The sequence below is a fragment of the Canis lupus genome, chromosome 6, assembly GCF_003254725.2.
Source record: "Canis lupus dingo isolate Sandy chromosome 6, ASM325472v2, whole genome shotgun sequence".
Classification (NCBI taxonomy): Eukaryota; Metazoa; Chordata; class Mammalia; order Carnivora; family Canidae; genus Canis; species Canis lupus.
Window position 1 is genome coordinate 13,511,469 of NC_064248.1, and position 13,548 is coordinate 13,525,016.

At 36.3% G+C, this 13,548-nt stretch overlaps 1 protein-coding gene across 8 annotated transcripts in view; it reads right to left on the reverse strand.

The window, feature by feature from the left end:
* SDK1 (sidekick cell adhesion molecule 1) overlaps positions 1–13,548 on the reverse strand; it is a 911,663-nt gene that overhangs the window by 530,183 nt on the left and 367,932 nt on the right. For 5 of the 8 annotated variants that reach the window (XM_049111183.1, XM_035717437.2, XM_049111182.1 and 2 more), the window contains exon 2: positions 10,928–11,087. In XM_049111183.1, the coding sequence (XP_048967140.1) occupies positions 10,928–11,087 (160 nt within the window). Of the gene's footprint in view, positions 1–58; positions 304–10,927; positions 11,090–13,548 lie in introns of those variants that run through there. The other 3 variants (XM_035717440.2, XM_035717438.2, XM_035717439.2) reach the window with 3 other exon arrangements.

The following is a 13,548-nucleotide window of genomic DNA, read 5'->3' on the forward strand; positions in this document are numbered from 1 at the left end:
AAATATTTTATTTTTGGTAAACTAATGTTTATTCAGTCTTTCTCTGTAGTCAACACACCTCAACTGCAATTTATCTGGGAGATTACATAATAGCTGTCTGTCTCCCCAACTAGGCTGTCAAGAGTACATGAAGCTAGGTTCTAGACCTGCCTTGTTCATCACTATGCCTCTGGCAACCAGTACACTGCCATGCATGTAGTGGATAACACTCACAACGAGATGAATAAAAACAAATATTAAATAGCTATAGGTCATTACACTTAAACTAGACCTTTCAGCTACAAGTGTGTATAATTCTTTCTCTCAGAATCTAAGTTATTTCTAGAACTGGCAACAACCTTTACATCATAATGTGTTGTGTCACTCTACCTAAAAATTCAAACAATGTTTACAGGATGAGATACAGGTGTCATCAAAACAAAGAGAGCAGTAGCATCATGACACATCCCCTCTGCACTTACTGCTGTAGACCTCCAACACAATTCATACACTTCCCTCACTTTTCCACATATGGCCCTGACATTAACTTTAAAAATGTTTTGGGTAACTGAAAGGTGATTTCATAGGTATTTTCTATTGCTGTGACTTTAAGTAATCACGTCCTTCAGATCAATGCCTTTCTAAAAACTTCAGGAACATTTTATAGAAGGAAAAAAGTAGTTAGAGGATACAGTTTCCATAAAAGCTCTGCTTTACAGGTTTACTGTTAGTTTTATAACTTAGGATATTTTGATATCCATAAGCAAGTACAATTTATAACCAAGGACCACTTGAAGTGAGTTTTATAGCCCCAGAGCCCAAATATTTTACAATACCTAAGAAAATACATTAATTGGTTTCTAGGCCACGTTCACAAACACACAAGAATAAGGCTGCATCCTGGATACTTTTTACAAATAGGAAGTTGCCTACCACAAGAAAGAAAAGGGAAGCTAACATCCAATCTAATGGAAGCCTATTTCCTGAAAAAGAGAAAACTCAGTGATGCTATCCTTTATTATAAAGATGTTAATAGTTATCTTCAACTTAAATATACTTCTCACAAAGGATAATCAGAGAAACTTCTAAAAATTAGGTAAAGAGCACCATGTATGGTATGCTTTATTGGCTCAGTTCCTAAGCATAGCTTGAAATTGCTTATATTCAACTGATTGCTCATCTTCAAGTATGTCCAATTAACCTGAAAAAGGAACTTAAAGGCATAATTTTTAGTGAATAAAACATTTGGACAATATAGGTAATTCAGCACTAAGCAAATATTAATCAAAGTATGTTTTCCCTCTGATAACCATCTTGATATTCCCATGACAAGATTAATAAAATCTTTTATGAAAAAATATTGCTGAGTTTTAATCTTCAAAATTTTATTCTGAGGAATGGCTCATCTCAAACAAAAAATTAATTAGTGTGGATAATAAGAATAATATCAAATTGAACACAAAGAGTCAATGCCATTTATTTAAATTACAAATCAAGACTAGAAGGACGAGCAGCTCTGTCACATACTATGATCATAATAAGGAGGAGTTTTGAGATTAAGTTATAGTCAACAAAACTTTTTGAAGATGAAATTACACAAGTTATGGGAGTACATATTTGAGAAACTACATGAACAGTTTCATCATTGCAACATTTCCATATTTATATAATTGTTATCCATTCCATTTTCCCTTTTTTTGTAGTATCCTAAATAGATTTTAAATTCTTATGAATTTCTATAGTAATCTTATGTACTAATGCACAAAAATAGCAGTGTTTTCAAACCACAGGGAGGAGCAGATACAAAATTGAATATTAGGCATATGCTGTTTTGTACCATCTCTTTAGTCTAATGTCTCACCAGGGAAAAAATATACAGAAAAGTTGCAAAGTACTCCACCTATTACAGGAATTCCTACACAAATTATGTTCACCTAACAGATGGGAATATTCACTGCAAGCCTATTGTTTATAAACACACATTTTTAAGCAGAAAAAGTTTCCTGGCTCTTTATAAGAAAGTATGATAAAATCTTAGTACCATATGCCACTAAAATATAGAAAATGCCTGCTCCTATTTCAAATAAACACAGCAGGGAATGTTTGTATTCACTGTATAAAAGCAGAATTCTACTAGACAAACAGAACATTTTCCAGGGCTAGTTCATTATCAGGAACAGCAAATTAAAGAAAATCAAACACAAAATCACAGCAAAACCAAGAGTTTTAATGTCCATTTCTGCTAAGTAGGACAATACCTCAGTTCTGAATTGCCTCTCAGATGAGCCACAAGAACCACCCCAGAGTTTCCATAGCAAGCAACTCTAGCTCCATTTCAGTCCATAAACAACTGCTTGACTAGCCCTGCCTGAAGTGAACATTTTACACTTTTTTGTCTGTCTGAGGTCTACAACTATTTTCCTGTGTTCTGAGAATTTTTTACTTGGTGAGTCTCAGTGGAGGCAGACTCCTGGACACAGGATGAGACAATGCATGACCACTGGCCACATGTACTCTGGATTTTTAGAACTGAGGCTGGTGATGCACAGGAATAGGACTTAAAGGAGACAGAAGTGGTGCCACGTACAGCGGAGCCTGTAACCAGGGGAGCACTGTGGTGTCTACTGCCAGGCAGGGCAGTGGCTCAAACAGCAGCATCCAGGCTCCAGTTGAACTAGTGCAGGACTCTTGCAGGACTGGCTCTTGGGCTGATGTGGCTCTAGCTGCCTCATCTCACTCCCTTCCCAGTGCCCAGCCTGCCTGGTGATTGATTCTAACAGCAACCCAAAGTCCATGCAATAACTTCCTGTTCCATTTCAATAAGAAAGAGTTTGTTTCTGTGGCTTGTCCTAGAATTCCCCAAATATCTACACTACAGGACAAAGCCAAAATAATTTCAGTTGAAACTTCTGAAGTTACTAAGCACTTACCATGATCACAGGAAAAACGTAAATAATGCCTCTTTGAATCCTCTCTCTTTAAAAAATCATGGCTTCCTGGTAAACCAGTAAGAATCATTAGGTGATTAACAGTCCCTCCAAAACTGGGATAAATTAACCTGTTATGACTTTTACTGAACATAAAACACTAAAATTTTAGAAAATATCTGACACTATACTGCCTGCTTGCAGACAAGCTACTATGGAGCAGTTCTTCTAGCAACAATAATATAGTATGACTGAGGACACAGGTCTACAAAGACCTACTCTGGTTCTGAATAATGAAGGCACATCTTCAGTTCTTCCTCTCAGGTCAGGCAATATAATTCACAAGAGAGAATTTTCATGCTCATTAAAATTAGATCTAAAGCTTTTTCTTTTTCTTTGAATGGGGGTCCACATCCATTTTATGCCATTCCAGGTAAGATTATTCCCCATATCTTCAAACCTTTTATGCTGGTATAAAAATATCTATTTTGCATGAAAACAAACAACTAAGTTCTATTATAAATTTTCATATCTTGGCCCAAAGCCCAATCTTATATTCACAGTGAAAAAAAAAATGGTTAAGGAAAAAAACAAACCAAAACAAAACCTGGTAAGCCATTTATACTCTTGGAACTAATTTGATTCTTCTTTTGGAGATGTGAGGAGAAATAATTAGGCTTTCAATTTTATTTTTATGTTTCCTTTTATAAGTAAGTTTCCTATTTTTATAAGTACATGAAATTAAAAAGAATAATAGTCAAAAGTGGGATCAGTCTATAACTTTTTTCACAAGTAAAATACTGAAATGAGAAATCCAGACAGAAACATGTTAAGAAAAAGATTAAAGGACCCAGAGCCTTAAGCAGTGTGGAACTATAAGGGATTCTACTTATTTTAGCCAAAATGTGTAATGCTAGTTCATCTGAGCCAAAGTACAACTGCTGGGCAGTTCAAAGAGGACAGAATCAATGAAGAGTTAACCAGCAGAAGAGTGACTATAAAACAAGTCAGGAAAACTGAAGCCAAACAACTTGGGGGAACTAAGCCCCTTGTGGGAAGACCCAGGCAGGAATCACACTTAGTTTAATGGGATGATAAGAAACCAATTGGTTACATGTCATCTAACAAAAACAGTTCTCAATTAAATAGACCTTTCCTCCTGATGAGTAGGGGGCAGAGCAGATTAAAAACATAACACAAGTAGAGGAGTTTTTCCCATTGCTTAGCGATGAAGCATAATTACATGCTTTGTCTCTGGGTCTTAAGATTTTTAAATACTGATCTTGTATCCTTCTAAGGATACACTGCTAAGTCCATATATTAGTTTTAGCAGCTTTTTAATAGATAATGTCACATTTCCTACATAGATGATCATGTCACCTTCAAAAAAAGATATTTTTATGTCTTCTCTTAAAATCAAGATGCCTTTTCTTTCTCTTGTATTTGTTTTCCTCATTGCACTGGCCAGTAAATCTGCTCTTGGGATCTGCAGAGCTTCCTGCATTGGTGGGTTTGTAGTTTTCATCAAATATAGAACATTTTCAATATTATTCCTTCAAATATTTTTCTGCCCCTGCCTTCTTTGGAATTCCAATCACACATACATTAGGCTGGCTGAAGCTGTCCTCTAACTTGTTAATGCTCATTTCATTGTGTTTGATTCCCTTTTTTTTTTTTTCTCTATCTGCCTTTCATCATGGATAGTTCTATTGTTATAACTTTAAGTTTACTAACATTTTCTTTTGCAATGTCTAACTGATATCCCATCCAATGTGTTTTTCATCTCAGACATTAGAGGTTTCATCCTCACAAGTTTGATTTCTGCCTTTTACTATCTTTCATGTATGTATTTGGATTTGATCACTTGGAATATATTTATGATGTTTCGTTGTCTTCCTCTACTTTTAACATCTGTGTCAGCTTTGGCTTGATGGATTAATAGACTGTTTTTCTTGTCCTTATGAGTCATACTTTTCTTCCTCTTTATGTGCCTGATAATCTTTGATTCCATTCTAGACATTATAGATTTTATCCTGTTTGGCGATGGATATTGTTGTATTTCTATAAATACTCTTGAGTTTTGATCTCCGAGGCTTCAAAAATACTTGAAAGTCGTCTGACCCTTTCTGGTCTTATTTATAAAATCTGAGGCATGATCACAGTTGTATTTGGTCAAGGGTTAATAATTCCCACTACAAATCCAAGATAATTCTGTATCCTCTATCCAATAACCCCATAAATTATGAGGTTTTTTTGATATGCCTGTGAGAACAGCCCACTCCCACTCCCCAAGGTGGTGAGCATGGTAAGTACTACCATCACTTCTGGGCAGTCCTCTCCCAGGCTTGGGGAATCTCCTCATGTGAATGTGCTGATGAATATCCTGCCTAATACTCAACATAGAACCTCTGCAGATCTCTAGTTCTCTCTCTCTCTCTCTCTGGTATTCTGTCTTGATCTCTCTGGATTCTCCAATCTCTTCAACTCAGGAGTCCTCCAGACACTTGTGCACCCCCGTGTCTGGGCCATCACCTAGAAATTCTTGCACAGCATTAAAGCTGGGGAAATCAGAGGGCCCACTGATTTTCTGTTTCTCTGGCATCACCACCTTTGGCTGGCTAATATCCAGTATCTTGAACACAACTGTTTCATATATTTTGCCTGGTATTGTGGTTGTTTAGATTTCCTATCTAGGCTTCTCTTTTATATCTCTTAGGTTTTCTACTTCATGTAGGTTCTTATAGAGGTTATTCCCAAGTATTTGATCATTTTCATTAATATTATGAATTTTCTCATCTTTTTATAAAACATAAGAAAAATTACTTCATACTTAATTAACCATTTCTATTTTCTTATTGAAATAAAAAAAATAATCATCTTTCAAACTTCTATTGTTAATACTGTCACATAAATTGAACCACAGAGATAGGCCATATAAGGAGATGGTAAGATTTTTAGCAATTCACAGTATCCAATTATTTTTCCCATTAGAATAATGAATATCATGCCTACCACTAAGAAATTATGAGCATACATATCTATTCATATATATATACACATATATATACACACACACACACATACACACACACACACATACATATATATTTATTTCAAAGTAGAAAATAATTGAGGAACATTTTCTGGGGGGTTAAAAAAAAAGAGACAAATCTCCCCACAACAGCTATATAAGCTTGGTTTAATTGTTGAACTACTACAATTTTGCCAATACAGTCACCTGTACCTAAATGTGAATACTAGCATCAATATGAAAAACATCTGAAAATCGCTGGTATTCATTGTGCAGTTTGCAACATATGCAGCAAAGGAAATGCTATTTTTGATCAAAGCTGGAAAAGCTGAGGTTATATTATGTGCCCTTTATAGGATTAGTATTTTCTACTGATACCAAAGTGGGGGTGGAAGAAGAGAGACTCAATTTCAGAGAGAAAACAGCTACCATTTTCATAAAGTAGCCATGTTTTTCAATTTGAGACTGAGAATGGTCTCATGAAGGTTAACATATGATAGCTGAAGGTGCTTACTGGAAGGAAGTAGATGAAAGAGTAATTTGAAAAAATAGCATGAGATTTTTGGACAGGTTTTATATCTTAAAAAAAATGATGACAAAATACAATGGATCCCTGATAACCCATCTCAGTGTCTGAAGCCCTCAGTGAAAAGTATATAATTTATCACATCTACCCAAACCATTCTTGCTTTAGAATAACCCATTTCTTCTAAGTTTCTAGTGAAATGAGAATGAAGCATCTATCTCATTTTAATGGTCCCTATATGAAACACCCCTGCAATCTAACTTCAATGACCCACAATGCTTAGTCTTCCTGCGAATTATTCAGTGTGCTAAATTAACAGGTAAATCTGCTAGTGCAAAGAGCAATGCATAAAAAGCTCCATCTCCTTCCATATTTTAAAGTGGGCACCAAAATGGTTTTATCATAAATCTAAATAGTTGCATATGTAATAATGGCATGGTGTCTGCTATAGCATTTTTTTTTTTTAAGATTTGTTCATTTATTTATTTAAGAAAGAGAGCTGGGCAAGGGGGAGAGAGGAAACAATCTACAAGCAGACTTCCCACTGGACATGGAGCCCCAAATGGGACTGGATTCCAGGACCCCGAGGTCATGACCTGAGCCAAAACCAAGAGTCAGCCACTGAGCCACCAGGGCATCCCTGATTTAGCATTTAATTTTTTATTTTTATTTTTATTTTAAGATTTTATTTATTTATTCATGAGAGACACACAGAGAAGTAGAGACACAGGCAGAGGGAGAAGCAGGCTCCATGCAGGGAGCCCAATGTGGGACTTCCCAGATCTTGGGATCACGCCCTGAGCCAAAGGCAGACGCTCAACCACTGAGCTACCCAAGGCGCCCCTGATTTAACATTTTAATATAAAACTGTTACACTTGTTTTACATGTATCTAACAGAATCTAAATAACGGTTTGAAATCCACATTATCCATTTTTTATTAATGAACTCTTTAACAGAACCTTCATATTGTTCCTTTTTACTCTTTGAACTTGAGCCGTAAATCTATTTACCCCATAGAATTTTATTCTAATGTAACATATTTCTTTGCCTGGAAGATACTTATTGATTATCCATCATACTTCTCTGAAGTAAAAAATACACATATAATTGGCAACTTAAAAAGGATGTCCTTTGATCAAAAGATTCTAGGTGCTTAAAAAAATTCTGTATTATATGTTCATTGTAATTATTACACAATCAAAACATAAATGTGTTAATTTTGTAATATAATTATTTAAAAGTTTAGAAAGAAAATGTGACTCTTAATGACAGGAAAGTGGCTGTTTCTTTTCAATTACATTTCATTGAATGGGAATTATTTACCATTAGAATAAACAGAAATGGATAGAAATTAACAACAAAGGAAGGTATTGACCACATTTTTGTGATCATTTAAATGTTCATTTAAATCTAACGAGTACATGGAAGAAGTAAATAAACAAGGGGAGAAGAGGCTGAAGCATAGCAGCAAGCAAAACACAGGAAAGTAATAAAATGGATATGATTTAGACTATCAAATAATCTTTTTTGCAAAAATTGATGAAAGTTACTTTTGAATAAATGTTGGAGAAAACACGAAGCCCTAACTTTCCTCTCCTGCATGTTCCTTCTACATCAAGATAGAACACTGATCTGCTGGAAGTAAACAGCACTTTTTACCTCCTCCTCCCTAAGATCTGCAACTAAGGCCTTACCAGGCTCTTCTCATTTCAGAGGGTGAAATACAGACAGACCGGGCTTCATAAAAGAATATTTCTCAACTTCATTTTTTTCTAACAAATCCTGAATATTCTACATCTACTCTGTGTAAATGGAAAACCCCCAGGGCGCCACTGTGAGTTTGCCACCTAAATAAAACAAGGTGCCTCTGCCTGCCATGGATCTATCTTGCATATGCTCTTTGCTTTGTTCTTATTACATGTTCCTTAAGGCACAACATATTCTCTAATAACAGTTGGATAATGGGAAAGGTGGGGTTGTTAACAAAAAATTGGTATAGCTCTTGTTGCCCACCTATGCAACATATCCAAATTTTTAAAAATGCAAAATTGGTCAGAATATCCCATTTCCAGTGTCTTCCTTTCCCCTAAATGGACTATGTGAAAGGCAAATAGTTCTGGGGTTGTTTAAAAGAGCCTAACATTTTGTTCAATCCAAATATCCTGAACTATGGACTTGTCCTGCAACCTTGAGATGCAGTTCCATAGGAAGACAAAGACAGGGAGAGTGAGCCTTCCTTCTGTGAACTAGGAAAAAGAATAGAAAGAGGGTAGGAAAAGAGAACCATAGGTGCCTACACAGAGACATGTTCTTAGCTCAATCTCAGAAAACACATATTTGGAAACTGAACATCTAGAAAACAAATCCTTTTTCATTATCCATGCCCATGTTCCCCACTTTGAAGACCATTGTTGTGGATCACTCACTTCACTACTTTTTATAGGGAAGAACAACCTGGAGCCTTCTGAAACCTCATTCCTTTCATCCTGGGACATACAAAACATTATGTCATTTCATTTTTATGAGAATCCTTTGAGGTGGGTTTTATTACACCCATTTTACAATGAGAAAAGCAAGATCAAACTGGTTAGGTCGCTTGTCCAAAGTCACAGAAGTTAAACGGAAATATCTAAATTCAAGGCACCTGCTGTTAGAGCCCATTACTCACATGTGTTCTCATTTCTAAACTTGCTTTTTTTTTCTTTCTTAGGCCCCTCCTACAAAACTAAGTCCTCTAACACCTCATTATAATAATATATAATGTCCACTAGGATTTATTAGATTGCGTGGGTCAGGAAATAAACTGTTTTATCAGTAGAGCCTTTTAATGCTTACAACACCACAAATGAGGTATGATCATGCCCATTTTACAGATATTGGTGGCTTGCCTGAGATCACATTACTGACACTAATTGGTAGTCAGCTGGATTCAAACCTGGGTCTATTGATGTCAATATGCTCTTAACTATTATGATAAATTACTTCCACAACAGCAGACACTCTTACAGTATAGGCCTAATAATCAAAGAGGAGGTCACAAATTCTAGTGTCTACAAAGAGCAGATGGATAAGGGACCTGAGCATAGCAACTGTGTCTTTATGTGGTATGGGGACCAGAGTGCTAAGAAACAAAGAGGCTGTGCCCTTCCTAAACCGTAGCACAGGCCAGTGCCTGCTTCTCTGTGGGGCAGCATTGCCATGGCTAGTCAAGAGGGACCAGATTTATATGGAATTTATTTCTGACTAGTCAAGAGGGACCAGATTTATATGGAATCTTACAATTGTTAAATTCTAGCAAGCAATTAAATATATTCTGTGTATATATCTGTATATATTTTCAACTTATTTTTTAAATCTATGCACACATACCACATTCTGGACAGGCTGGATGTTGTTCATGGACCATCATATAACCTCTGACTTAAAAAAAATTATGGTTTATTTATTTAAGTAATCTCTACATCTGACATAGGGCTTGAACTGACAACCCTGAGATTAAGAGTCATGTGCTCTTCTAAAAGCCAGCGAGACACTCCTAACTTCTGACTTTCAAGGTGAGTGATGGGCTAATGCCCCATGTTGAGAAGCCAGCCCATTACTCTATTTAAATTGACTGCCAGCCAATTCTCTTATTTCAATTCAGTAAGAGCATGACATTGCTGACTTGGGGACCTCTTGGACTTTTTAAGCAGTCACTAATTCTCTGTCCTACTTAGACCTACAGCATCTGTTATAATAATCCTCATACAGAAATGGAAGCTAATAGATTCAAACCAGAAAGATCTGAGCACTGCAGGGAGACAGGGAGGTTTGCAAGCTGGTGCTTCTGGTCCTGGGAGAAGCCACACCTCAGGTGTGACCTCACCTCGGCCTCCCCTCACCTCAGAGCTTGTTCTCTGCCCCCAGCACCATGCTTACTCCTGCACCCCACACCTAGCACATGCAGGAGTTCGTATACAGCTTTTTGGGGGGCTGGAATGAGAGGCTCTCCTCTTTCTCCCCTCCTCCAGCTCCATCTTCTCCCTTCCCTGACTCTAAAAGTTAGCCAGGTAAATTTTCTGTTGACTGCTCAGAGCTCCAAAAGCTACTGATTTAAAGATCCCTGTTTAAACATTCATGCTTGTTAAATACGAACAATACTGGTGGGCAGGGCTGTTGCCATAAGACAGCAAATTTATCATGCTAAAGCTATTATTTGCATTCCTCTGTAACTATAGCTTTTTTTAGTCTAGTAATTTCACTAACGGGCTTCCTTTTACAAATTTAATGATAAGACTTCCTAGGTGTAAATACAATGTAGATCAGAATATTAAATCACATTCTAATTAATTCTATTCTTTTAATCCAAATGCATTAGAAATTCAATCAAATGTTTTCACCCTTTGTGCTATTGTGGCCAATAAAGCAAATATTCTAAACACATCAACCTGAAATAGAATCTTATTTTCAAGCAATCAATTACTTATATTCGCTGGTATAGGTGGTGAGCTCACTGTCATTGTGCATCCACTTAAACTCCAAAGGCCAACTCCCTTCTGCAAGGCAAGTAAGAACAAGGCGGTTGCCTTCCAGGTGAATCTGGGGTAAGCCTGGCTCCGTTTTAAAATACGGCACAACATCATCTGAAATATTAAAAAAAGAAAGAAAAGTGAATGAAGTGCACATGAAAACACCATTTATCCAATTAGTCAATCACTTATTTAAACAGATCTAATTTTAAAAAGCATAAATGATGGCTACTTAACCCAATTAAGTAGCCAATAATCCTTGACCCCTTAGAAGCATGTAATACCCTAGATGATATTTCAGAAAGCCAAGAGCTCAATAATCAGCACCATTTGAAAACATTTGACAAGTTTATCCAAGTTATTTCCATTTATGATTAATACCTGTTTAACAAAGGGGCATACTGGGCAATTTCTGGTTATGCAAGCCCTGGTTTTAACTAGGCATTATATTTTCAAAGTAATAGCCAACAGTCTATATGTAGGCTCTAAAGGAAATTTCTTCATATAATCTTCACCTGGTTAAAAAAAAAGTAATTAGGATAAGCAAGACTAACATGCATACATAAATGACAGGAATCACCAGCTAGCTTCCATCTCACTCTCTCTCACACACACATATCCTGTCTCTTTAGGGCCTTCTGGTGGGCTATAAAACTGGAAACCTATGTGTATTTAAACAACAAAATCCTACACAGCAATGGGAATGTAACAACTATTGCCACACACGCCCTCAAAGATAAATATCAGACATATGTGGAATGAAAGAAGCCAGACAGAAAGACGTTTATAGCATATGCTTCCATCCAAAAGTTCATCAAAGTTAAAATCCAGGCAAAACCTATCTGCAGTGTTAGAAGTCAGGATAAATGTTACCTCTGGGGGATAGGAACAGTGTAAGGGTGTAACAAGGTGGCTTATGGTGAGCAGGCTAAGACCTATTTTTTGATGTGATTATATGGGGCACTTAGTAAAAATTCACAGAAATTATTCTATGTAAGATTTGTGCAATTTCTGTACATACACTTCAATAGTTAAAAATATATAAACATGAACCTGGGGCACTTAGCTTGTAGTTTGGGCACCATTACTAATTTTCTACATGACTCTGCACTATAATAAACAGAGTTACGACTTCCCACTTTTCAAATATGATCCCCTGGCACAACTGCCTCATCTACTCCTCTCTCAGGCCCCTGAACCCTCTCTACTCCTACATAAACACTCTGGTCACACTCTAAGTTTGAAATCAGGCTGAGCCCTTTCCTACATGGAGCCTTCCTGTGTGCTCCTTCCCAGCCCCCATGCACCCCTCAGTTCTGTGTGAGCTGACTCGTTCTCATCCTTTCATCTGACAAAAATCTCTCCCCACCAACATGCCCCAACAAACCATGACATTTTTTTTTAAACCATGACATTTGTTTCAGTCATGGCACTTATAAGATCTCGAAATTAGAGTGCTTGTGGATTACATCAACACACTCTATGCCTTATTCTTGACCACTTCTGAATCCTAGCACCTAGAATAATGCCATAGGCAAAGTAGACACTGAATTAATATTTGCTGAATAAACAGAATAACAGCATAGATAACAGCAGTTGCTAGTATTCACTGAGTATTTACTATGCGCTAGAAACTAAGTGCTTTGTATGCACTACCTTATTTAATTTTCACAAACACCCTATGAGACAGATGCCATTATTATATTCCTTTTACAGATGTGTACAGGGAGACCCCACAGAACTAAGTAACTTGCTCAAGGCCACCCAGATTGTGAGTGGTGAAATCATCATTTAAAACTCAGATAATCTAAAAAACATTTAAGAATTTCAAAATAAAACTCAGATATCTGCTCCAGAATCCCTCATTTCTATATATTACGATTCTAAACGTCATGAGTTTATCATTAAGGAAATCTTCTCATGAACCTATATCTTAACTTCAAATTTTGGATAAATTTGTGGAATTTCTAAACTGGCTCTTAAATTACTGTATTTTTAACAAATTAAGCATCAAAGAGCATATTAACAGTGCTAAAATTGAGACTGTATTTTTACATTACACTGTAGTGCATATAGCTGGTTTCCTTTGTACTTAATATATAGAATTTATTTTTTTCTTAAGATTTGAGAGAGAGAAAAAATAAAAAAAATAAAAAAAAAGATTTGAGAGAGAGAGAGAGCACATGTGCATGTGCTTTGGGAGAAGGCGCAGAGGGAGACTCCATGCTGAATATGGACCCCAATGCTGAGCTCGATCATATGACCCCGAGATCATGATCCAAACTGAAATCAAGAGTCAGATGCTCAACCTACTGAGCAATGCAGATGCCACAATATATAGAATTTAAATAGTTGACCCTTGAACAACACAGAGGTTAATGGCACAAATCCCTCACACAGTCAAAATCCAAATAAAACTTTTGACTCCCCCGATACTTAACTACTAATAGCTTACTACTGACTGGAAGCCTTACCAATAATTATAAACAGTCAATTAACACATTTTGTATGTTATATGTATTATATAGTCTTACAATAAAATAAGCTAGAGAAAAGAGATGTCAAGAAAATCATA